The sequence below is a fragment of the Salmo salar genome, chromosome ssa15 (genome assembly GCF_905237065.1).
Source record: "Salmo salar chromosome ssa15, Ssal_v3.1, whole genome shotgun sequence".
Taxonomy (NCBI): Eukaryota; Metazoa; Chordata; class Actinopteri; order Salmoniformes; family Salmonidae; genus Salmo; species Salmo salar.
In genome coordinates, this window is record NC_059456.1 from 28,301,096 (window position 1) to 28,328,343 (window position 27,248).

Genomic DNA, 27,248 nt, shown 5'->3' on the forward strand with positions numbered 1-27,248 from the left:
ACAATGTGTACTGTATGTGACCAATAAAATTTGAAGATGGCCCTATTTGGTAAAAGAGCAAGTCCATGTTATGGCAAAAAGCTCAAATAAGCAAAGAGAAACGACAGTCCATCATTGTTTTAAAAAATTAAGGTCAGTATATTCGGAAAACTTTGAACGTTTCTTCAAGTACAGTCGCAAAAACCATCAAGCACTATGACGAAACTGGCTCTCATGACGACCACCACAGGAAAGGAAGATCCAGAGTTACCTCTGCTGGCCTTCTAGGCAGAGTTGCAAAGAAAAAGCCATATCTCAGACTGGTCAATAAATAGAAACGATTAAGATGGGCAAAAGAACACAGACACTGGACAGAGGAACTCTGCCTATAAGGCCAGCATCCCGGAGTCGCCTCTTCAATGTTAACATTGAGACTGGTGTTTTGCAGGTACTATTTAATGAAGCTGCCAGTTGAAGACTTGTGACGCGTCTTTCTCAAACTAGACATTCTAATGTACTTGTCCTCTTGCTCAGTTGTGCACCGGGGCCTCCCACTCCTCTTTCTATTCTGGTTAGAGCCAGTTTGCACTGTTCTGTGACGAGAGTAGTACACAATGTTGTACGAGATCTTCAGTTTCTTGCATGGAATAGCCTTCATTTCTCAGAACAAGAATCAACGGACGTGTTTCAGAAGAAAGTACTTTTGAAGAAAGCCATTTTGAGCCTGTAATCAAACTCAAATGCCGATGCTCCAGATACTCAACTAGTCTAAAGAAGGCCAGTTGTATTGCTTCTTTAATCAGTACAACTATAAGGGCACAAGGTGAGACCCAGATGCAGACACGGGAGGCAGATGGTTTGAGTCTTGATATTTATTAAACAATCCAAAAGGGGTAGGCAAGAGAATGGTCGTGGACAGGCAAAAGGTCAAAACCAGTTCAGAGTCCAGGAGGTACAGAGTGGCAGGCAGGCTCGAGGTCAGGGCAGGCAGAATGGTCAGGCAGGCGGGTACAGAGTCCAGAAAACAGGCAAGGGTCAAAAACCAGGAGGACTAGCAAAAGAGAATATAAGCAGGAGTACAGGAAACCCGCTGGTTGACTTGAAAGGCATACAATACAAACTGGCACAGAGAGACAGGAAACACAGGGATATATACACCATGGAAATAAGCAACACCTGGAGGGGGTGGAGACAATCACAAGACAGGTGAAACAGATCAGGGTGTGACAACAGTTTTCAGCAGTGCTAACATAATTGCAAAGGGTTTTCTAATGATCAATTAGCCTTTTAAAATGATAAACTTGGATTAGCTAACACAACGTGCCATTGGAACACAGGAGTGATGGTTGTTGACAATGGGCCTCTGTACGCCTATGTAGATATTCCATTAAAAATCAGCTGTTTCCAGCTACAATAGTCATTTACAACATTAACAATGTCTACACTGTATTTCTGATCAATTTTATGTTATTTTAATGGACAAAAAAATGTGCTTTTCTTTCAAAAACAAGGACATTTCTAAGTGACCCCAAACTTTTGAACGGTGGTGTATATAAAAAAGCACAGAATACAAAAAGATTGAATAAAAACAAGTTCAATGTGGCTATATACCAGTATGTACTTAAAAACATAGGTAGTATGTTGTGGAAAGAAGTTGTGTCCGTGTGTGTGTGTTGAGGGGGGAACGAACAAAAGAAATGTCTTGTTAGTGTATCATATCTGCTTAAATCTATATGATTAACAAAATATATATGACTAATAGATCATGTTTACAGATGCTTGGAATCCATGAACAGCCACTCGCCTGTGTCCCTCCAAAGGGATGGGTGGGATGGACTTTGGAGCATGGACATCAGTACTGTCTGTGACCCCCACCAACCCCTCCCGTCTCTCGGGGTATAAAAACATTGTGCTGGGGTTAAGGAATCAGTCTCGACTGAGTACTCTCAAACCTTAAGGAAAAGAGCTTCAACGAACCCATCATGGGGGACGCAAAGCTCTGCCTTTTGCTACTTCTGAGCACCCTTGCCTTGGCCTGTAAGTACCTTTCTGACCTTTCCCTGCTTCTGGAAAACGTGGTTGTTTAACTGTCTATAGAAAAAGGTTTTTGTAACACTTATCATATGTTTTAATTTGGAGAGGTTTATAGTTTTCAACAGATGCCAAAATGATGTCAAATAAACCTATTTTGTATGAAAAGTTGTATGTATTGAAATGTTAATATATCACGTCACAAAGTAGAAGCATCTTACATTACCCTATATCAGGGGTAGGCACCTATATTCAGCCGCAGGACGTTTTTTGTCAGAGCGGATGGTCAGGAACACAGTTATAATAATTTGTACACTGCAAATTGACCACAACTAAGGCCAAAAAGATATTGTATTTGCAAAATAACAATACATTTTATATCTTGATTACATTGAGTCGATCACATACGTCTCTTTTTTATATTTGTGGGAATACTTGGGAACAGATTTCCTAAATTTAACTCATTTTTCTCTGAATTCCTGTTGATTTTACAGGCTTTTATGACAAAACAACAACAATTTAACAACAAAAACTTTGGGGGGACAAAAGTAATCCCCGCTGTTGCCGCCCCCTGCCCAATATAAATCCCTTTCCAACTTTCCTCATCTTTCGCCCCTCTTCCCAATCCCAACATTTTACACCACACATTTAAGAAAGATGTATTACATTCTTTTACAGAAATGTGCATCAAATATTGTACATTTTAAAGGTTAAAGGTGTGGTAGCACCTTGGAATTGTCTGCCTTTAAAATGATCAGGTCAATATCTCGTTTAACATTTTTCATAGACTAATAAGCAAGACAGTCGCTAGTCACATTTTCAAATACATTGTATTTCAAAAGAAACGTACTTATGCATCTTTCCCTTAAAGATGCCCAAGACAATGCTGAAGAAGAAAATCCAACATGCTTACGTAAGTGAAAAATCACAAAGGCTTTGTTTTAGCTCTAACAGAAAGCAGGCTATTTATTGCCATCGGACGCACACCCAACAATTACTACCGAGATCAATAAAGAGTCCAATTCTATGTGTTAAGCAGTAGTAGATGAGCTTGTTTGGAATATAATTAACTATCTGTGTTAACTTTGCAATATATTTCTGTCCTCCACCCTAGTGGCAAAAAGGTATAAGAGCCTTCACAAATATGAATACCAATATGAAGCAGAGTCCCTGAATGCCGTGAATGGAGCTTCCAGCCTCAGGAACGGACCAAAGGGCTCTTGCAAGGTAAGCCCATCAATATTACAGTAACATAAAAGTTATGCTGTGTACATACTGGTGACTCATAAAAAAACTGAATGTCATTGTTTGCAATGAGAGAACGACAGCAATTTCTAGCAAATTTGAACGCAAGCTAGCATGTTATAATTACAAAGGGTAGCCCACAAGTTCTCATGCTGTCATGCTGTCCGGTCTCCTATATTTGCAGAATTAGTAAACATTGTGACCTCTTTGTCTCCACCTACAGGTTGAGATTGAAGTTCCTCAGTCTTGCAGCTACATCCTGCGTACCACAGGCTGTAGCTTGAGTGAGGTTGTCAATATGGACGCAGAGGGCAACCCTGTGTTCGGACCTGCACCTGGATCTGATGCCTTCGCTGCTGCCATGGAGAAGTAAGCCCCCAAGGCTGTCACACATGCCCTAACCCAACCCTTGTCCCCAATATTTGTTAAAAATTCCTTGTCCTCTCTTCTATTAAGCACATTGTAATTTGGAGTTAACAACTGGTAACCAACCTTTCACCTCTCTCTCCCTGCTCAGACATCCTCTGAAGGTTGTGGTTGAGGGAGTGTACGATGTGAAACTGTACCCTGAGGAGGATGAGTCCATGACCATCCTGAACATCAAGAGAGGTATCGTCTCTGCCCTTGCCGTGCCCCTGCTGGAAGAGGAGAACAACAAGAAAATGGTATGTTGATCTTCTCAGAAAACACCCTAATCATAACTACACACTTTGTATTACAGTGTAGTTTCAGTGATATGAGCAAGTCATTTCTTATTGAGTACTTTATTACTCTAATGGGTACTTTATTACTAACAGTGTGTACCTTATTAATCCATATTATTCAATACAATTGGAAACTACCTGGTAGACAATGGTACATATTGGTGCTTGTTTTAGTGAATCCAAGAAACAAAAATGTAATTATTGTGTAATAAAGAAATAATAAATGAAAGTACTGTTGGCACGCCGACGTGATGCACTACAAGGTACAAGACTAGCCAAGAAAATTATGTTCATGGCTCTGCAGAGAGCAATATGTCACATTCAGTTTTTCAGAAAACATAAATCAGTATTTATATTTATTTAAATATGACAAGGATCATTGACTTTCCCCTCAGCCCACCATCCACGGCATGTGCAAGACCAACTACATAGTCAACGCCATGGAGGACATCGCTACTGACATCACTCTCAACAGGGACTTGTCCCAATGTGACCACTTCATCCCCCAGAGGGACCACACCAGCCCCCTGGCCCTCATCTCTGGCATGGTAAGACTGCAAGAAAGTAGAAGTTGCTGGTTAGATCATGAAATAAACCCAAAATAATGTATTAATCCTAATTCACTTTTTAACTCCTTTACAAAAACCCTTCAAAGTAATTATCTTTCTCCGCTCCAGTAGCTGAAATGACAACTAATATTACTCCTTATTCACTTTTGAACTTTACAAAAAACCGTAAACAATAATAATTTCTCCTCCTACAGCACTATCCTCTTGCTCAGCTGATCAGAAGCTCCCAGACCTGCAACTACAAGTTTGACAATGACAAGAAGCACATGATCTCTGGTGCCTGCACTGAGAAGCACATCCTGGTGCCTTTCTCTCACAAGTGTGTAAAACATTATGCCTGTAATGTTTTATGAAATACGTACCTGCAATGTTAAGAGATGTTGCATAAGTCTTTATCATCTCTTTGGCTTTCCACAGGGGAGAGTATGGAGTTACCAACGTTGGCAAGCAGTTCCTGACTCTGCTGGAGGTTTCCACATACAATGAGAGAGTTTTTGACCACAGTAAGTATCCCTTACATTGCATTCTAATTATGAAGATGACTGAAAAAGGATTTCACCCACTCAGTGTCAAAACTGACTTTATCTTCTTGCAGATGTGGCCAACCTCAAGGGTCTGCCAATGGAGGCTGCTGAGGACAAGAGCGTTGTTCAGGACAAGGATGCTCCTCTGGCCGTCCTGAGGGAACTGGCCACTCTGTCCAACGGTGAGAAGAGAGCCCACCTCTTCCAGCAGCTTGTGAGCATGGTCCGTGGAATGAAGGCTGAGACCCTGAGCCCTGCTATCCCCGAGGCCCTGAAGGTGTCCGGACCCTTGACCTACCAGGTTCTGGCCCAGTGCGGTACCCCAGAGTGCAGCAGTGCCATCATGCAGATCCTCAGGACCTTTGACAACTCTGCCTTTGAGGTTGATGCCGTCGTGTTCGCTATGGGACTGGTCCCCAACCCCTCTGCCCTCCTGGTCAACGACATGCTGGCTATGGCACGGTACAAGCAGAGCAAGCCTATCCTGTATGCCCTGAGCAATGTTGTCAAGAGGTAAACAGACATTTTAAAGCAACATATTTTGTAAATGGAACTAAGCAGATGCAGACAATGAAATTCTGACAATGTGTTCCTCTTCAGATTCTACAAGGCCGAGGGCAAAGTGACCCCTGAGATCGAGGCTGTGGCTGAGTTTGCTGTTGCCCAGCTGGGTGACTGCACCGGTGACAAGGAGCAGAACTTCCTGGCCCTGAGGGTGAGTGTTCCATCGCTCCCCATAGCTTTTTCAGGTTTACTCACACAGCAACAATTTGAATCAGAATAATTCATGTTTGCTTCCTTCTGCTCCACAGGTTATTGGTAACATGGCTGCAGCCATGGGAGCCGCCAGTCCTGCCCTGAAGTCTGCTGTGATCCAGTGTGTAAACGAGCCCGGCGCTTCCCTGGAAGTCCAACAGGCTGCCATTCAGGCATTCAGACAGACCCCTGTCCCTGAGGAGGTAACTCACTCTTTTCCTATTAGCTTTAAAAAATGTACATGGAAACCATCAACTCTTCGTTCACTGCAGAACTGTTATACACATTCTCCTGTTTACAGGGCAGAGAGGTGCTCATGCAGGTTCTTTTGAGTGGTGCTAGCCCCCTGCAGAAGCGTGTTGCTGCCTACCTGGTGCTGATGAAGGACCCCCAGCCTGCTGAACTGGCTCAGCTGGCCGCCGCTCTGCCCATCGAAGAAGACCAGCAGGCCAAGAGCTTTGTCATCTCCCACCTGACTAATATACTGGCATCCACAGCAGCCGAGACCCAGGAGTACGTGAGAGATATCATCTGCAGTATTTACTGCCTCAGCTAACAGAAATATTCTGTTCGGTTGTTCCCTCCTCATCATAGGTTTGACCATGTAATAAATTATTCCTTCCATTAAAGGCTGAGACAGAAGATTCTTGATGCCCTGCAGGGAAATGAGGTTGGAACTGTCATGGATCCCACCAAGTTCTCCCGCAACTACATGATTGGATCTGTGCAAGGAAATATGCTCTTCGAGGGCACCAGCTATCTGCCCAAGGAAGTCATGCTGGAGATGACCCTGAAGGCCTTTGGCTACAGTGTTGACATGGTGGAGGTAAAAAAATACAATATAAATTGTTTCCCTAAGCCTCTTATTGGGATGATGTTTGTTTTTTTACAGAATATACACTTCTTTTTCTATCAGTCTCATGGTGAACATTCTCTTTACTTGTAAGGTTGGCATGGAAGGCAAAGGACTTGAGCCAACTGTTGAGGCTTTGTTTGGAGAGAACGGATTCTTCCCTGACACAGTTCTAAAGACCGTCTACTTCGTTTCTGACAAGATGCCCCTGCAGGTCAATGAGGTCATGAAGAGGATGATGCCCGCTCTGAAGAAAGACAGAATGAAGAGACAGGTATTCAAAACCGTTCTTTCTCTTTCCTTACTGAACATTTTAATTTGTGCGATTTTGATGCTAATTATTTCATTGTAGCATAAGCTAACTGCTTCTTTCCTCGTAAAAAAATATTCTGTAGGCTTCCCAGAACATCATGAGAGAAATCGGCCGCAACCTCAACAAACTGGTCAGGGATCTGAGGACTCAGGAGTCCCCTGAGGCTATGGTTTACCTGAGACTGCTGGGAAATGAACTTGGATACCTGAAGACCAATGAGATGGAGAAGATGGCCTACTCTGCTGGTCTGATGATTGACAACGTACTCAAGATGTTCCCCACAGATGTATGTACAAGATACATAAAAGTGAAACTATCAATTCACATAGACATTAATGATAGTTTTTGAGTCTATAGGTTAATTAATCTGACAAGAATGACATTTAATGATCAAAAATGTAAACTACCCTAACCCTGAAATCTACAGTTGAAGTCGGAAGTTTACATACACTTTGGTTGGAGACATTAAAACTCGTTTTTCAACCACTCCACAACTTTCTTGTTAACAAACTTTAGTTTTGGCAAGTCGGTTAGGACATCTACTTTGTGCATGACACAAGTAATTTTTCTAACAATTGTTTACAGACAGATTATTTAACTTATAATTCACTGTATCACAATTCCAGTGGGTCAGAAGTTTACATACACTAAGTTGACCGTGCCTTTAAACTGCTTGTAAAATTCCAGAAAATGATGTCATGGCTTTAGAAGCTTCTGATAGGCTAATTGACATCATTTGAGTCAATTGGAGGTGTACCTGTGGATGTATTTCAAGGCCTACCTTCAAACTCAGTGCGTCTTTGCTTGACATCATGGGAAAATCAAAAGAAATCATCCAAGACCTCATAAAAAAAAATTGTAGACCTCCGCAAGTCTGGTTCATCCTTGGGACCAATTTTCAAACGCCTGAAGGTACCACGTTCATCTGTACAAACAATAGTACGCAAGTATAAACACCATGGGACCATGCAGCCGTCACACTGCTAAGGAATGAGACGCGTTCTGTCTCCTAGAAATTTTTGGGGAATTTTTATTCGGATTAAATGTCAGGAATTGTGAAAATCCGAGTTTAAATGTATTTGGCTAAGGTGTATGTCAACTTCTGACTTCAACTGTACGTGTTCCACAGCTTATGAAGGGACTGATGACCAACACTGACAATGAAGTCTTCGCCCATTACATCTTCATGGATAACGAATTCTTCCTGCCAACTGCCACTGGTGTGCCACTGAAGATTGCCCTGTCTGGTACCTTCACCCCTGGCATCAAGGGAGGACTACACATTACACCCGACATGGTAAACTTCTATATTTATTTTCACTGATCTGTTTTCTATTTGTAGTAACCCTAACACATGTGAAGTCCGTCAGTCTTTTTGCATATCTATATAATATACTTTGACTGATCCCTTTCCCACAGAGCGAGGTCTCCTTCATGCCCTCCGCTGGAATTGAGTTTGTGGCCCGGGTTGGTTCCCACATTCCTGAGTACCTTCTCTCTGGCCTGGAGATGCACACCAGCCTATACCACGAGAGTGGGCTCAGCGCTAAGATCGCCATGGCCGACAACCAGGTCAAGCTGACCATCCCTGCTCCTCAGGGTCCTGCCAAGCTCATCAGCATCACGTAAGTGTCAGAGTGTCATTCAGATAATACTTGATGACCAATATTTATCAGAGCCTAAACATTTCCTTTCCACGACCCCTATTATAGCAACAAGCTGTTCGAAGTGACTTCTGCTGGAGTGAAACCCATCCCGTCTCTGGTAGAGGACAGAATTGATGTGTCTGAGTGCACTCCATTCTTAGCTGGTATGAAGTACTGCACCACCCTTCAGTACTCTGATGCTAGCTCCCATGACACAGCACCCTATTTCCCCTTTACCGGAGATAGCAAGTAAGTACTAGTTCGATGCAAATACATTTTAACATATGCTCCATTTATGTTTTCCTATTTTCAGGTAGAAATTGATCTCAGCCATAACTTTTGGAAATTAAACATTTTCTATAGGCTTGCTGTGGAGCTCCACCCCACTGGTGAGGTCACTGAATACACGGCCACCATCGGCTACGAAATCGTCAGGGAGGGAGAAGAAGGTCGTCAGAAAGTTGACACTGTAAAGATGGTCCTGAAGGCAGAAGGTATAGCTAGCTCTAAGTTACAAAAGCCCTCTTTTAGAGTAACACAGTCCTTCCATTTCTACCGTACAACCTTTTCCTTGGTGACTAACTTATTCAGTTTATCCTGGACACAGGTGCTGACCCCACTGAGGCCACAGCCACTGTGAAGTACAACAGGAGGAAGAATGTCATCACCACCGACATCCAGATCCCTGACTTTGACTTGGAGGCTGGAATCAGACTGGGCGTTGTGGATGGCAACACCAAGGGCAAAGGAATACACTCCATCTCCATTGACCTCATCAACAAGAACATCCCTCAGCTGTCCCTGGTTGGCCGCGCTAAGTAAGCTGACAATGCTACCCCACAAAGTACTTCCCTGTTTTGGTTTCTTCTGTTTTCCCTTTCTTCCAAATTCCAACTGACTCATGGTTTTCTATGCAGAATTGAGGCCATGAAGGATGCTATGCTGCAGGTGCAGCTGCTTGTCCCTTCAATCAAGGCTGATGCCACAGTTACAGCCAACGTGAAGCGTGGTGAGGAACTGGAACTTGAGCTTGAGAGTGACATCAAGCTCCCAGAGACCACCTCAGTGCAAAAGATCACCCTAAAATATGGTATGCAGGCTTTCAATATCGACCAACCTTTGTACGATGAATTGTTTTGCTTCTTGATCAACTTTAACTTTACATTTCTGAGAGCTTTGCCAGGCTTTAAATGTCAAGTAATCATGGGAAAGTTATTAAAATGTAATTTAATTTACAATGAATTACTCCTACTTTGTAGATGACGAGAAGATTGTGGCTGAGGTCAAGTCTGACATGAATTCTGAGATCCAGAACATCCTACCTCATGCCGAGGCAATCCAGAAGACAGTCAGTGATGTTCTTGATCAGCAGGTGGGCCAGACCGACATGAAGGTCCGTCACATCCTCACCAAGTCCGTGGAGGTAATACTTAAACAAAAATACTTTAATCGTCTGATCAATATTTTGTCCTCTCTAAACTTAATATATGACTATATATTTATATTACAGGCAACCAACAACTACCTGGAGAAATATGCTGCTGATATCCCATACCTGCAGAACCTGAGAGTCCCTGGGATGCCAGAGATGACTCTGCCTGAGAAACTGTTCCTGAATGCGTAAGTTACATCAATCAACTTCCATAAGAATAATTTTCTATCAATACATTAACTGATTTTTTTGGATTCCATGATTAATTCATGATTAAATATAATTTTCTTAAACAGCGAGGCCACAGCTGCTTACCACTTCAACAATGAGCATATCTTCATCGCCATTCCCCTCCCTCTTGGTGGAAAATCATCTGAGGAGCTGAACTTCCCAGCTGCACTGACCACACCACACCTGGCTCTGCCCCAACTTGGCTTGGACATTGCATCCATGGCGATCCCCATCCCTGAGCTTTTCATCCCAGAGACCCTTGATGTGTTTGTGCCCCTCTTTGGAAAAGCTCAGCTGTCCACAAAGGTGAAGAGCAACTTCTACAACTTGGAGGGCTCAGTGTCTGCTGGCAAAGATGCCGTTGAGACACCAAGCTATTCTGCCAAGTTTGATGTGACAGGCAGCTGCTCAATGGAACTCCTGTGCATCAAGATTGAAGGTAGTGTACCACCTCCAGACATTTTCTAATGCCTTTGTATTTAATTGAGAATTACACCATCTGGAACATGTTTAGTTGTGCAATAATCAATAATTGTTCCTTCTGTGTTGTAAATAGGATCTGGATTGCTTGCCACCACTCCTGCTGATTCCATCAAGGCCCATGTGAAGACCTCCGTGAGCCACAAGCTCATTGATGCCAGCATTAGCATAAGGGAAGTTGGCACTGTTACAGACAACAAGATCAATGTGAAATCCAGCAGCAAAATCGAAGCAACAAGCCCCATGGGTCTGAATGTAAATCTAGAGCACACCGGCCAAGTTGGCTTCAATACTGAAGTGTCAATACTGACTCCAACACTGAAGATCTCTGGTGATAGCAACTTGGAGGGAACAGTCAAAGCAGGACCTGTCTATGGCACCACAATCACCACCCAGTCTTTTACCATCTTCCCATTCAGACCAGAGGCAGTGATTGAATCTTCCCTGATAATTGATTCAACAATTCTTAAGGCCCAGAACACCATTGCTGCATCCTTTGCCAATGGCGAGCTGTCTGTTGTATCTAACACGAATGCATTCGAAGACATCCTGACCCATGCTGCTGAACTTGTGTTCAAGGATAACATGCTGTCCCTGAAATGTGACACCAATGCCCTTGGCATGAATATCCACAACCAGGTTGATGGTTCTGTTGGCTCTGGAGCAGTCACAATCAAGATGGAGACCAACACTGAATACTCAACGAATCGCATATACTCTCTTCTCACTGCCTCCCTGGATGTCAATGGCCTGGCTGTAAACAGTGATGCCACTGTAAAGCTGCTTGAGAACAAAGCTGCACACAAAGCTACCCTGACAATGAACAAGGATGGCCTGGCCACAAGCGGAACAACCACCCTGCAGGGCCCGTTCACCATGGAGAACACCTTCAACGGTGGAATTGATTCCTCCAAGGCTACTCTGTCCATTGAGACCAAGAGTGCATTGAATGACATGAAGGTTGAGAATGCCAACGCACTGACCATCACTCTCTTCACCCTTGCCTTCACCTCAAAGGCTGAGGCCATTGTCAGCGAGAGCACTTCCTATACACATGACATCACCATTGACCTTCAGGACTACACTGCCTCTGTAAATGTGAACAATGACCTGAAACTGCTGGAAGCCAACCTAGTCAACAAGGCTCAGCTAAAGGCAGTGGTCTACAAAATTGACTTTACTGGAAGCCTAAAGGCAGCCTATGGTGAGGAAGAGCTCAAACACACCTATGAGATCAACTATGCAGACTTGACCGCTAATGCTAAGTGCAGCACTACTGGAAAGCTCCTTGGTGCTCACATGAGCCACAACACTGAGCTTGAAATTGTTGGCCTTGCTGCAAGGATTCAAAATGATGCCCGCTTCAACTCCCAGCCTTTCCGCTTCGACAACACCATCCGTGCCAGCATTATTCCTTTTGACTTCAATCTTGACGCCATCTTCAATGCTGATGGTGACCTGACCTTGTATGGCAAGCAGAGTGCTCAGCTCTATGGAAAGTTCCTTCTTAAAGCACAGCCCCTGGCTTTTGCCAGCTCTCATGAATGCAGAGCCTCCATAACTCAGCAGCTGGACAATGGCTTCTCCCTGGAGACCACACTGGACAACAAGATGGACACACTTTTGACTCCCCAGGAGCAGAAAGCCACACTCGGGGTGAAGTCCAAGGTGAACAACCATGCTCTCAATCAGGAAGTGAGTGCCTACAACAATGCTGAAAGGCTTGGACTGGAGCTGTCTGCAACCCTCCTCACCGGCCTCCTGAACACAGCTGCCAGTGAAGAGCAGGAATTCACAATTTCTGGTTTCCTGAAATATGATAAGAACACTGACAGTCACTTGATTAACCTGCCCTTCCTTGAAAGTTTGCCTGCAATCCTGGAAAACATCAAGATCACTATTGTGAGCATGGCAGAGAAACTGCAGAATTACATTAACAGTGAAGAGATCAAGGCTAAGCTTGAGGCACTGCCCCAGCATGTGAGTGACTTTGTTACCAAACTGAATCTTGAAGGCAAGGCTGTCCAGCTCAAACAGGACCTGATTACCCTCACCCAGGTGTATGCCGTCTCTCTGGAAGACCTAGAGGCCTTTCTGGTGAACCTCAAGACAGCTTTTGAAAACCTGCTGATTGATCTGTCATCCCGCATTCAGGGAATTGTTGATGTTACCAAGGATATGATTGCGAGTGGCAGCCTATCTGAAACTGTCATCCAGAGGCTCAACCAGGAGCTGAATGCCATCAACAAGGAGTATGAATTAACTACAATTATCATAGCTGTCATTGATGCCATTGAAGAGCTGATCAAGCAGATAGACATGCAGAAACTGAAGGACAGCAGCATTGCACTCCTGCACGACATTGATGCACAGTTTGAAATCAAGGCTAAGCTTGAAAACGCAGTGAGTGAATTGAAGCAGTTCATTGAGAACTTTGACAGAACCCAATTTGTTGAGGATCTGAGGAACTGCATTACCTCCCTCAACTTGGAAGCTTATGTTGAGCAGCTGATAGATCAGTTTCAGCAAGATTGGCAAAGATTCAGCAAGGCTATTGAGCCTGTCAAGGAAGTGATTCAGGATTTCGACATCTTTGGTAAGTTGAATGCTTTCCATGCCAAGTTGACAGAACTGATTGTCAAATATGATGTTGACAAGAAGGTTGAAGCAGTCCTGGAGAAGGTTGTGGACCTCATTAAGCAGTTAAAAATTGGTGAAACAATTCAGGTCCTTGTTAACAAGCTGAAGGCCATCGATATCCCAGGGAAGGTAATGCAGATGCTGGAAGAAGCCATCAACTACTTGAAAGCTACTGAGATCAAACAGGTGATTGACCAGCTGAACAAGTATCTTGACTCTGTTATCCAGAAGCTGAAGTCATTTGATTACAATGCCTATGTGGATGAAGTCAACAAGATTATTGCTGAATACACCGCTCATGTAAACGAGCTGATCAAGGCACTTGAGATCCCACAGAAACTTCAGGCTTCAAGAGAGTTTGTCAACTTTGTTGTGTCATCTGCACTTAACTTCATTGAACATCTGAGGGAAATCAAGGTTGCAGACATGATCAAAACAGTGAAGGACATAGCTGACCATGCCATCCTTAATGACGTTAAGGCAATTTCTGACAGCCTGAAGCAGAGAATTACCAATATGGACCTCAGACATTATATCATCTCATTCCTGCAGCAGCTGAGCGAACACTACACCATGGTCACCACCATCATCAATGAGGTGTTCGGCAATGTGTTTGAGGTGATCCAGAAGTATGCTGGTGAACAACAAATTGTCAGTGAGGTCAAGCAGATCATTGAGGGAGTAATTACTGGACTGAAGACAGCTGAGCTGGACTTCCCTTCATTCACCATCCCTCTCACAGACCTGGCCATGCCCTCCATGAAGATCAGCCTGGAGAAGATTCAGGAGATTGAAATTCCAACACAGCTGGATATCCCTGAGTTCACTATCCTGGGTTTCCACACAGTGCCAGCCACCACCATTTCCTTTGATGATATCAAGCAGAAGGTCACAGAGCTCATCGACTTCATTGTCAACTTTGAGATCCAGATGCTTGATTTGGATGCTTTCTTTGGAGACCTGACCATGAGCTACCTGCCAACCCTACCTGACATTACTCTCCCAGAGATCACATTCCCAGAGTTCTCCTTCCCTGCCCTCCCTAAGGTGGCCACAGAAAAGCTCCTAGAGATTACAACTCTCCAGATCCCTGAGATCAAGCTCCCTGCCATTCCCAGTGAGATCAGTGTCCCTTGCTTTGGCAAGCTCTATGGTAAGATCAGTGTCATCACCCCAGTCTACAGCATCAGGAGCTCTGCTGAGCTCTGGAACAACACTGAAAATGAGATGACTCCTCAGTTCACTGCTTTCTTGGCCACCCAGGCCACATCACCCAGTATTGAGATCCTCAATTTCAACCTGAACTCCAGTGTTCGTGTTGCCATCCCCAAAATGAGACGCATGATTGTTGCAGAGACCTTTAAGTTCATTCACAATGCACTTGCAGTTGAACATCAGGCATCGGTGATCATCTACGGATTCTCATCCCAGGCCTCAGCTAAGACTACAGTCAAGGCAACCACTGCACACTACACGACTGACATTGTCAATAATGCCTTCTTTGCTATGGAGGGTGGAATATCTGCCTCTGTGGACACCACCTACAGCCACCAGATCAATATCCCAATCCTTCGCTTCACCAATGGAGCCTTTGTGACCCAAAAGGCTGTTGCCCGCCTGGAGGACACAACAATCACTCTGACCGTTGGAAATGATGGTGCTATGATGTTCAACTTTCACGAGGTCACACACAAGTGTGACCTTCACTTCGCCATCAGTCCCAGCACTGCTAAGCTGAAAATCTCCGCTGAAACTGACACTGTCCCTCTGAAGATGAAGCAGACCATAAACGCTGATGCAGTCATGTACAGTCACATCGCATTTGATGCCCGGTTTGAAGCAGAAGGCCCAGAGATCAAGAACAGCCTTCTGGTGGCATCTGGAAATGCTAACTATGGATATTTGAAAATTGAACTGAAGGCAAACCATGACACAGAGCTTGTTGGAGATCTCAGTGGAATCCTGTCCAACTCACTCAACATTGTGATAGATCCAATTGAGGTTGTCTTTGACTTCCAGAACAAGGGAAACACCAAGCTCCGCTTCAACGAGGCACTGGTGGCCAAGATTGATCTCCAGAACGACTACTTTGCCATCATCAAGCCTGAAACTCAACAGATCAACACTGTGGCTCTTGCCCGTTTCAACCAGTACAAATACTCCTACAACTTCACAGTTGACAACAACGAAAAGGAGGCTGGTATATTTGCTACTGTCAACAGTGAGGCTAATCTTGAATTCTTGACAACCCCTATCAGCATCCCTGAGATTAAGCTATCCTTCCTTAACATGCGCATCCCAGCCATCAATGATCTGAACCTGTATGAGCATACTGGCTTGAAGAACATCTTGACCACCACAGAGCAGTCTCTTGATGTTGATTCCAAGATCCTGTACCAGAAGAGTCAGTTTCACTCTCTGGGCAACCTGATCGCCGAACTCTCCCTGAAGTCACCCATCTTCAATCTGAATGCCAATGCCGGACTTTACACTGAGGACGACCTTGTGTTCCGCCTGGGAGCTACCACAGCCTCCATTTTTGAGGCTCTTAAATCCAAGCTTGATGGCACCAGCAGCCTGACCACGAAAAGAGGACTTAAGCTGGCCACATCCCTGTCTCTGGAGAATCCCCACATTGAGGGAAACCATGACAGCACAATCAGCCTGAACACTGACAGACTGGAAGCTGCGGTGTCTGTGGCTACCATTGCAAAGATTACCCTGCCCATCTTCAACCTGGAAGCCAACCAGCAACTTGTTGCAGACACCAAGACCAAGCCAAATGCTGCCTCTACATTGAAGCTGAAAGGTGATTTCAACCTGCCCCTTATCAAAGCAATTGGCAAGGCAGAGGCTGACCACAGCCTGAAGCTAGAGGGAACCCTTGAGTACATCTCTGTGGAGTCATCCATCAAGGGCAACATTGATGGCACAATCCTGGAATACAATGCTGTTTTGGGAGCTCTGGACAATGAAGCTAACATCTACCTGAATGCTGATGGCCTACGCTCCACCTCAAAGATCATTGCCAATGCCAAACTCGGCAACGGTGAAACAACTATCCTGGAGATGGATGTGGACGAGAACCTGGCTGTTGAGGCATCTGTGAGCCGTGTGTATGCAGTGCTGAAATTTGTGAGCAACAACGAGGCCAATGTGCTTACCTTCAACACCAATGGAAAGCATATAGCCCAGGCTACTATTGACTTTTCACCATTAACATCACTGACTGCTGATGTTGAGATTGACATGTCTCAGCCAAGCAACGTGGGTGACATTTCCCTCTTTGAGAAGACTGCTGTCGAGATGACAGGTACCAAGCAGAAAATCTCTACCACTGCCAAGATTGACACTCCTGTGTACACCACAGATATGGCAGCTGAGTTGGAGGGTGACTCCCCTGTTTTCAAAGCCACACTCAAGTCATCTGCTACCTCTGCCATTGTTCTCCTGGATTATGACATGGATGGTAAATTTCTTTGAAATTGGCATTATTTTAAAGTAATAGATGAAAAACGAATCATATTGTCACTGATCTTTTACTGTAAATTGTTATTCAAATGATTTGTAACTCTAACTACTTTCAAAAGCTTCCATCAAAGCAAATGTTGATAATGAAGCCCTGGGCTTGACTGGCAATATTATCCTGACCCATGCTGACCTGACCATGGACATTCAGAATGTGATTACCCACTCTATGAGGTAATACTTTCTTTTTAATTAACAGACCCCTTCTCAATGTATAATACCCATTGGGACATTATTTAGTCTCACAATGTTAATCATATTAACAGACATGTAGATTTGAAGATATTTCAATATCAGTTAACACAGTTGGTTTTATTTGATTTGTGAATACCAGGAAGAAACGCCAAGATGAGGGAAGGTAAATATTGTAAAAAGTATCTTAACTTCATTATCTCAATGTCTGAAATAAATCAAGGGCTGAGCTTTACTATTATAAATACCTTAACCACACAAGTATAAATTAAGATGATAACTGATTATGCTTATCATGTTTTTCTTCAACTTCTTAGTGTCTCCCGTCACACCCTGAATGTGGACATCACCAGCCCAACCTTCACTGATGTGAACTTCCGCTATGCTGCCCGCAGAGATGGAGTCAGTGCTTCCATCTCTACTCCATCCACTGGGTTATTGGGTCTTGAACTCCAGGGCAGGATCCCATCTCAGCTGAGCGCTAGACTCTACAGCCGTTATGCTGTGAGTGTCTTTCATATCTTAAAATATTTATTGTGCGCCTATTTACACGTCAGATACGTCACCCTATTGCTAAAGTATTTTGAAATTGTTATTTACTCTTATGTTTCTCCTATATCCAACAGTCTGCCCCAGAGGATGATGTTGACATCTTGGTCATCAGAGTTACTACCAAGGACGCCGGTAATCTAAAACTACAGGTTGCTGACAACAAGGAGGTCCTCCACGACATGTTCCTGGGCCTGAAGGAGAGACTCCCTGCCATCACATCCACCCTGAACAGCTTTGCAGACAAGTACGGGATCTTCATGCACCTCATCACTTCAGGCAAACACATTGAGGAAGCCTTCGATGCTGTCGGCCAGCATGTTTTCGTGCTGTCAATCTACTTCTGGGACACCGTCCAGTTCTTCCTGGATGGTGCCACTAAGTTCCTGAAGGAAACCCAGTTGAAGCTGCATGACTATGAGGAGATAACCACCCTGCCTGTGCTCCTCAAACAGCTGACCAGCGCCATTGCCTCCATTCTTGAGCAGGCCATCCAGATGATCATTGGAAACTTGGAGTCATGGAGATGAGCATGTCTGTGGTGAACCAGCTCAATCTCACCATCACTGGTCTTCTGCAGCAGGCTTCTGAGGCTTTCGTGAAAGTTAGTGGAAGGCTTGAGAACAACCTTCCCTTTCCCTTCCACCAGTGAGATACCCACAGACTAAACCCTGAGTGTATTAAACACTACCATCTGTTAAACACATATGCTCGCTTGGGAGGGAAAAAATTGACACTTAGCTCAATAAGTGTTTCAGCATGTATTTATAGCAGTCAAGTTAACATGTACAACTTGATAAAAATATGTTTTATTATTTTGTGTAAATGACTACTGATGAACCAACATGGAAATGCAATACTTTGTTGTGTTCCACTTCCCTTGTCTTTACTATTCAAGATGTAAAGAGAGAAGTGTATCAATAAAGTCTATTATAAACTGGGTGGTTCGAGCCCTGAATGCTGATTGGCTGACGAGTATGACAAAACATTTATTTGAACTGCTCTAATTACATTGGTAACCAGTTTATAATAGCAATAAGGCACTTCTGGGGTTTGTGGTATATGGCCAATATATCCAGGCACTCTGCGTTGCATCGTGTTTAAGAACAGCCCTTAGCCGTGGTATATTGGCCATATACCACACCCCCTCTGGCCTTATTGCTTAATTATACCATACAGCATTAATAATTTTTAAGCATGGGGTAAAACATTACAAACCTCACTTTGTGGTATTTGTATATTTTAGGCTTTCAAGCATGTGTTTAAACGCAGATGTTGCTCATGATGTTTGATTGCATTGACACACATTAGCTATATGTGGTCACTGTTTGTTTGTGTATGCTCTGTTGAAGGTCTTGAAAGCTAATTAAATGAAATTTGTGCATTGATTCTGAGACTTTATTCCATTATTATGTACACTACCATTCAAAAGTTTGGTCACTTAGAAATGTCCTTGTTTTTGAAAGAAAAGCTACTTTTTTTGTCTAATATAAAATCAAATTGATCAGAAATACAGTGTACACATTGTTAATGTTGTAAATGACTATTGTAGCTGGAAACGGCAGATTTGTATGGAATATCTACAGTTGAACTCAAAAGTTTACATACACTTAGGTTGGAGTCATTAAAATTCATTTTTCAACAACTCCACAAATTTCTTGTTAACAAACTATAGTTTTGGTAAGTTGGTTTGCACTTTGCATGACAAGTAATTTTTTCGAACAATTGGTTTATAGACAGATTATTTCACTTATAATTCACTGTATCACAATTCCAGTGGATCAGAAGTTTACATACACTAAAGTGACTGTGCCTTTAAACAGCTTGGAAAAATCCAGAAAATTATGTCATGGCATTAGAAGCTTCAGATAGGCTAATTGACATAATTTGAGTCAATTGTAGGGGTACCTGTGAATCTATTACAAGGCACACCTTCAAACTCAGTGCCTCTTTGCTTGACATCATGGGAAAATCAAAAGAAATCAGCCAAGCCCTCAGAAAAATGGTAGACCTCCACAAGTCTGGTTCCTCCTTGGGAGCAATTTTCAAACGCTTGAAGGTACCATGTTCATCTGTACAAACAATAGTACGCAAGTATAAACACCATGGGACCACGCAGCCGTCATACCGCTCAGGAAGGAGACCCGTTCTGTCTCCTAGAGATAAACGTACTTTGGTGCGAAAAGTGCAAATCAATCCCAGAACAACAGCAAAGGACCTTGTGAAGATGCTGGAGGAAACAGGTACAAACGTATCTAAATCCACAGTAAAACGAGTCCTATATCAAGATAACCTGAAAGGCCGCTCAGCAAGGAAGAAGCCACTGCTCCAAAACCGCCATCAAAAAGCCAGACTATGGTTTGCAACTGCACATGGGGACAAAGATTGTACTTTTTGGAGAAATGTCCTCTGGTCTGATGAAACAAAAATAGAACTGTTTGGCCATAATGACCTTCGTTATGTTTGGAGGAAATAGGGTGAGGCTTGCAAGCCAAAGAACACCATCCCAACCGTGAAGCACGGGGGTGGCAGCATCATGTTCTGGTGGTGCTTTGCTGCAGGAGGGACTGGTGCACTTCACAAAATAGATGGCATCATGAGGTAGGAAAATTATGTGCATATATCGAAGCAACATCTCAAGACATCAGTCAGGAAGTTAAAGCTTGGTCTTCCAAATGGACAATGACCCCAAGCATACTGCCAAAGTTGTGGCAGGATGGCTTAAGGACAACAAAGTCAAGGTATTGGAGTGGCCATCACAAAGGCCTGACCTCAACCCTACATAAGATTTGTGGCAGAACTGAAAAACCGTGTGCGAGCAAGGATGCCTACAAACCTGACTCAGTTACAAAAGCTCTGTCAAGAGGAATGGGCCAAAATTTAACCAACTTATTGTGGGAAGCTTGTGGAAGGCTACCCAAAATATTTGACCCAAGTTAAACAATTTAAAGGAAATGCTACCAAATACTAATTGAGTGTATGTGAACTTCCGACCCAATGGAATGTGATGAAATAAATAATAGCTGAATAAATCATTCTCTCTACTTTTATTCTGACATTTCACATACTTAAAATAAAGTGGTGATCCTAACTGACCTATGAAAGGAATTCTTTACTTGGATTAAATGTTAGGAATTGTGAAACACTGAGTATAAATGTATTTGGTTAAGGTGTATGTAAACTTCTGACTTCAACTGTACATTTTATAAGAGATGTATTTCTGCATAGAGCATGGCCATGTGAAACCCAACATAATTCCACTGCTCATAAAATTAGATAATAGTAGAAAATCATGACATCATCCAGCACATTATATGAATAACTTTCGAAACACACCTTAAAAGGTCCTTGGACCTATGGTCAAGTACAGTATGTTGCAAAAACATGTTTGTTGGATCAAGAAACATAGAAATTGAGTTTACTGTGTTAAACAACACTGTCACTGTCATTTATACATAAAATACCAATACCCTAGAAGGGTTTAAATAGAGGAGATAATAAATTATTTTAAAAGTCCCAAAATGGATGTACAAATCCCAGATAAAAAAAATTCCATTCCTTCTGGGAATCACTACAGCAGAGCTCTTTACGAAAACATGGAATGATAAACATGGACTTAAGGACACGTCCAAGGTATAAAATTGTCTGACAAAGTAGATATTGAGGTGTACATACGCAAAGCTGTATGTAAAATATTTTTGACTACCAACTCCATAGCTGCAGAAATCAACCCCTCCTTCCAATATGTGTTGTTGCAGTAACTACATTTCAAGCATAATCTGTTCACTGTGTAACGCCTGGTCCCGCTCCTACTCTCTGGTGCTCGAGTGTGCCAGACGGCCCATCATTACGCACACCGGTCACCATCATTACGTGCAATATTGGACTCATCTGGACTCCATTATTTTGTTGATTGCCCCTATATATCTGTCTGCTCCTCAGTTTGTTCCCCGGGTCAGCGTTGATGTCATTATTTTTCCCCTGCCCAGACACTGTCCGTGTTCTGTTTAATGTCTGTTGTTTATTAAATGTTCACTCCCTGTACTTGCTTCTCGTCTCCCATCGTCTGTCCTTACACAATGGTAATTTCAAATAAATATACAGTATTATACCCATTGACCTTACTAAAAAATAAAGCCTTATTAGCTTACTACACCAGTCTTACCCTATCATAATCCAAAAATAAGTTACATTTTAGTAATTTAGCAGACACTCTTATCCAGAACAACTTAACAGTAGTGAGTCCAAACATTTCCTTACTAGTCCCCACCATAGGAATGCGAACCCACAACGCTGGCGTTGCAGGTCCCATGCTCTACCAACTGAGCCATACCAAGTTTGTAAAACTCCATTGTTCAGTGTTTTTGTAAGGTGAGTCTTTGTTTTGAACATAATTTGAAAATAAAATGTTTACAATCTCTTGGACTATCAGTCCTTCCATCGAAAGCTCTGTCTATACATTTGAGAGTGGTCAAATTTTGCCAGACCCATCTCTCAGCTTTATACTAAACAAAGTGGAGGGTGCTGGTGGGCTGAAACACAGATTCATGTTTTTATTTTTTATATTTTTTTATAATTATCTATTACAAAAAAACACAAGGAAGGGGTAACATGAAAGTATTAGAACATGAAGGACAAACAATACAGCATCAAGACACTATCAAACATGTATCAGTCTTTCCGCAACAGAGCCATCCTGTGAGGGTGCGTGTGCATGATAGTGATATAAAATATATGTCATAGTTTCCTTTTTCATGATCACAATCTTGTGAAACCCGAAACCTCCAAGATCCCCCCACAGTTCCCCAATAGCTGTCCCTCAACCATTCGAGACCCCTCCCACAGTCCCCCTCCCCCGGAAGAAAAAAAATAAAAATACAATGAATTCCATTCCCCACCCCCAAGAACCCCCCAATGCACCAACAACCAAGAGAATGAACTAAAGAGAAAAAAGTAAAAGACGGAAGAAAACAGCAAACAACAATACAAAATAAATGTAAAACAAAGGACATCAAGGAGAACTAAAACTATAACAGTAATGCCAACTGTATATGTGTGTGTGTGTGCATGTCTGGCACTATTACATGTATGTGTGTGTTCTTATATGTGTTTATTTGAATGAGAGTGTGTGTATATGCATGTGTGCATGTCTGGCACTATTACATGTATGTGTGTATTCTTATATGTGTTTATTTGAATGAGAGTGTGTGTATATGCATGTGTACAAACACCTGCACGGCATTAGCCTCAGGCAAACCGGCATTAATTGTAAAAACACTGCCACTTAGTGTCATTCAAATGTACTTTTATTATGTTTTATTGAGACTTTTCTCCCCTTTATCTTTGGACCATCATTCTCTCTCACACACAGCAACTCCACTCCCACTTGTCTCCAATTCCACATACCAACCCTCAGCTTCCCTCAGCCCATCCCATCTATCTCTGCTGGCCACCCACTTCGTATTTCTACGCAACACATATCTTTCAACTATGCTATGATTGTAACGCCCTGGCCATAGAGAGGGGTTTTTTGTTCTTTATTTTGGTTAGGGCAGGGTGTTACATTGGGTGGGCGTTCTATGTTCCTTTCTCTATGTTTTTGTATTTCTTTGTTTTGGGCCGTGTGTGTGTGTGTGTGTGTGTGTGTGTGTGTGTGTGTGTGTGTGTGTGTGTGTGTGTGTGTGTGTGGCTCCCAATCAGGCACAGCTGAAGCTGGTTGTTGCTGATTGGGAGTCACACATAAGGAGCATGTTTTGCCTTTGGGTTTTGTGGGTAATTGTTTTCTGTTTAGTGTGTTCCTAACAGAACTGTTGCTAGTCGTTTTTTTTGTTTCTTTTGTATAGTGTTTGTTGATCATTAAAACCTTTTATGATGAACACTAACTCCGCTGCACTTTGGTCTTCTTTCGACGACAGCCGTTACAATGATGTTTAACGTACAATTTCAATTTATCTAATTGAATAGAATCTACAGATTGCGTGTGGAAGATAAATACTTTTACTAAGTGTATTAGTATATTAGTAATTGACTGACCCAGTCTCTCCAAATCTCCTAACAGTACTATTTCTAGGGTCAATTTTAGATCAATGCTATGCATTTTCAGCCATTCCTGAACCTGAGACCAGAAACAGGCTACCTGAGGGCAAAACCAAAATAAATGGTCTATTGATTCTGTATCCTCACAACAAAATCTGCAGAGTTTCGATGATTTTATGCCCTAAATATTCAACGTTTTGTTGGTGGCAAGAATTCTATATAATTTTAGCTGAAAAGCACAAAGTCTTGAATCTTACGTTGTTTTACATCAAAAATCTCTTCCCAACTATTTTGCAATCTGTATGGCACAGTTGTGAACATCCTGGTCCTCAAATGAAACTGGTATACTTTCCTATTTATGCTATTTTTATTTCTCTGCCAGTTTTGATCCTTTATATTGGGCAGACAGACCAGTTCCCTACCTCCTCCCGTTGCCACCCGCCTCCTCCATTTTTTGGGGTAATGCTGTAATCAATTGGTTGTACTCTTGGATTGAGCAGACCTTCCCATACAATTCTGATAACTCCATGAAGGACATAACTCTACCATTACAATTTACAATATCATTTAATATCAAAATACCCTTTAAAACATCTTTCCCATAAATACAGGTATTTTATCAACCAGCACATTTGAGTTCAGCCATAATATTTGTTGTAATATTTGTTCTATCTTTCAGGGGGATGAAATTGAAATTGTAGCCAGCTCTGCAATGCTTGTTTGAAAAAGACAGATACTTTGAAAAAGTATCATTTTCAATTAATCGAAAATGAGACATGGCAATCTGCACAAAGGCAAAAAGGCAATTTTTAAACAATGAATGAGCTTTTCTTATTAATCTACTTGAGAACCATTTAGGGTTCAAATAAAACTTTTATATGAGTGAAGCTTTTAGATAGAGGTTTAGTGCTTTTATATTTAATAATCTCAATCCACCCAATTCATATTCATTATATAGATAGGCTCATTTTATTTTGTCTGGTTTAGCGTCCCAGATAAAGCAAAATATTTTTTGCTCATATGATTTGAAAAACGAATCATCAGGTGTAGGCAGCGCCATAAGTAAGTGAGTGTCACGTCCTGACCAGTAGAAGGGGTTATTTGTTATTGTAGTTTGGTCAGGACGTGACAGGGGGTATTTGTTTTATGTGGTTCGGGGTGGTTGTGTGTTTGATTTAGTATTCTGGGGTTTTGGGCACTGTTCTATGTTAATGTTTAGTCTAGTTCTTTGTATTTCTATGTTTAGTTTATTGGGGGTTGAACCCTCAATTAGAGGCAGGTGTTTTCTCCTTGCCTCTGATTGAGGGTTCTATAAATAGGTATGTGTTTGTTTTAGTATTTGTGGGAGATTGTGCTGTGTATAGCTCTGTGCCTTATGGGCTTGGTATTTGTTATTATGTATTTTGGTTTACCGTCTTTGTCCGTTGAAATAAAAGAAGATGAGTGCACATTTCCCTGCTGCGTCTTGGTCCGCTTTACCCTACGACAACCGTGACAGAATCTCCCACCAACCAAGGACCAAGCAGGAGCAATGGAGGAGCAGGAGCAATGGAAAAATTATATGGACAATAATGGAAATTGGACCAGTCGGGGTAAAATTAGAGGTGAGCGACGCAGACTATTAAAGAGTTGATGGGAAAATTGGAGATGGAAACTATTTTTTTTACATTTTAGTCATTTATGAGAGAGCTACTGTGTTGGTGTATTAGGCACGACATTCGCTCTACAGAGCGTGTCCGTAAATTGATGTCACCTGAGTCAGCTCTACATGCGTGTCCTGAGGTGCGTGCTAGCCGGCTGGTGAAGACAGTACCAGCACCACGCACTAGGCTTCCAGTGCATCAGCCCAGTACAGTACGTCCTGTTCCTGCTCCCCGCACTAGCCCTGAGGTGCATGTCCCCAGTCTGGTACCTCCACTACCAGCCCCACGCATCAGGCTTCCAGTGCGTCAGCCCAGTCCTGAGCTTCCGGCGACAGTGCCTCGTCCAGAACTTCCGGCGACAGTGCCTCGTCCAGAACTTCCGGAACCAGGAGAGTCTGCCCTACGGTCCGGCGCTCCCAGAGTCTGCCCTACGGTCCGGAACCGAGTGAGTCTGCCTACAGTCCGGAGCTCCCAGAGACGTTCTACAGCCCTGAGCATTCAGCAGGGGTGGACAGGTTGGGTGGGGGAAGTAGACCTGAGCCTGAGCCACCTCTAGTTAGGTTGGTTGGGGAGGGGGGGGTGTAGCACAGGAGCCGTCGTTGACGGCAGCCACCCTCCCTTTAGTTTAGGGGATTTATTTTTGTTTTGGGGTTATTTTGTTTATTTGTGTGAGGTGCATCTGGGGTCTGCACCTGTGGGGGGGGGGGGGGGGGTACTGTCACGTCTTGACCAGTAGAAGGGGTTATTTGTTATTGTAGTTTGGTCAGGACGTGGCAGGGGGTATTTGTTTTGTGGTTCGGGGTGGTTGTGTGTTTAGTGATGTGTTTGATTTATTATTCTGGGGTTTTGGGCACTGTTCTGTTAATGTATTTCTATGTTTAGTCTAGTTCTTTGTATTTCTATGTTTAGTTTATTGGGGGTTGAACCCTCAATTGGAGGCAGGTGTTTTCTCCTTGCCTCTGATTGAGGGTTCTATAAATAGGTATGTTTGTTTTAGTATTTGTGGGAGATTGTGTTGTGTATAGCTCTGTGCCTTACCGGCCTGTTATTTGTCGTAGTGTTTTTTTGGTGCATGTGTTTTATTTTGGTTTACCTTCTTTGTCCGTTGAAATAAAAGATGAGTGCACATTTCCCCGCTGCGTCTTGGTCCGCTTTACCCTACAACAACCGTGACAGTGAGTAAACTGAGATGTGACTAAGCAGTTAATCAGGGAAATTTTTCCATAAATAGACAGGTATTTACCTCTCCATGGTTGCAGGATCTTGTCTATTTTTACAAGTTTTCTATTGAAATTCATTGTGGAGAGCTTATTTATATATTTTGTGATATGAATACAGAGTATGTCTACTTCACCATCAGGCCATTTTATAGGTAAGCTGCAAGGTAATGTAAAAGTTTCATTTTTTAAGGATCCAATACGTAATATTGTACACTTATCATAATTAGGTTTTAGTCCAGAGAATGCAGAAAAGTTCTAGATCTTTAACTTCTCTAGGGTATGTGGGACGATAGCGTCCACCTCGCCAACAGCCAGTGAAATAGCAGAGCGCCAAATTCAAAACAACAACAATCTCATAATTCAAATTTCTCACACATACAAGTATTATACATCATTTTAAAGATAATCTTCTCATTAATCCAACCACACTGTCCGATTTCAAAAAGGCTTTACGGCGAAAGCATAGCATTAGATTATGTTAGGACAGCACCTAGACAAGAGAAACCACACAGCCATTTTCCAAGCAAGGAGAGGCGTCACAAAAACCAGAAATACAGCTAAAATTAATCACTAACCTTTGCTCTTTATCAGATGGCACTCATTGGAATACATGTTAGATAATACATGTATATTTTACTCGATAAAGTTCATATTTATATAAAAAAAAAAAAACATTT

General features: G+C 42.6%; 1 protein-coding gene across 2 annotated transcripts; it reads left to right on the forward strand.

Moving 5' to 3' along the window:
- The first annotated feature begins 1,745 nt into the window (after window positions 1-1,745).
- On the forward strand, window positions 1,746-19,060 carry apobb.1 (apolipoprotein Bb, tandem duplicate 1). Of its 2 annotated transcripts, XM_014143936.2 has the most exons (29): window positions 1,746-2,016; window positions 2,882-2,923; window positions 3,125-3,237; window positions 3,479-3,624; window positions 3,773-3,920; window positions 4,355-4,507; window positions 4,723-4,847; window positions 4,946-5,031; window positions 5,124-5,565; window positions 5,653-5,767; window positions 5,865-6,011; window positions 6,110-6,321; window positions 6,439-6,634; window positions 6,756-6,935; window positions 7,057-7,260; window positions 8,104-8,271; window positions 8,394-8,599; window positions 8,687-8,869; window positions 8,984-9,114; window positions 9,228-9,438; window positions 9,538-9,710; window positions 9,880-10,043; window positions 10,131-10,240; window positions 10,349-10,722; window positions 10,840-16,872; window positions 16,994-17,105; window positions 17,266-17,289; window positions 17,441-17,627; window positions 17,750-19,060. In XM_014143936.2, exons 1-29 carry the CDS (start codon window positions 1,962-1,964, stop codon window positions 18,200-18,202), a joined length of 10,893 nt encoding a protein of 3,630 aa, XP_013999411.2. In that variant the 5' UTR covers window positions 1,746-1,961; the 3' UTR covers window positions 18,203-19,060. The 2 variants fall into 2 exon arrangements, with proteins under 2 accessions (XP_013999411.2, XP_013999412.2); XM_014143937.2 differs by lacking the exon at window positions 17,266-17,289.
- Window positions 19,061-27,248: the final 8,188 nt, after the last annotated feature.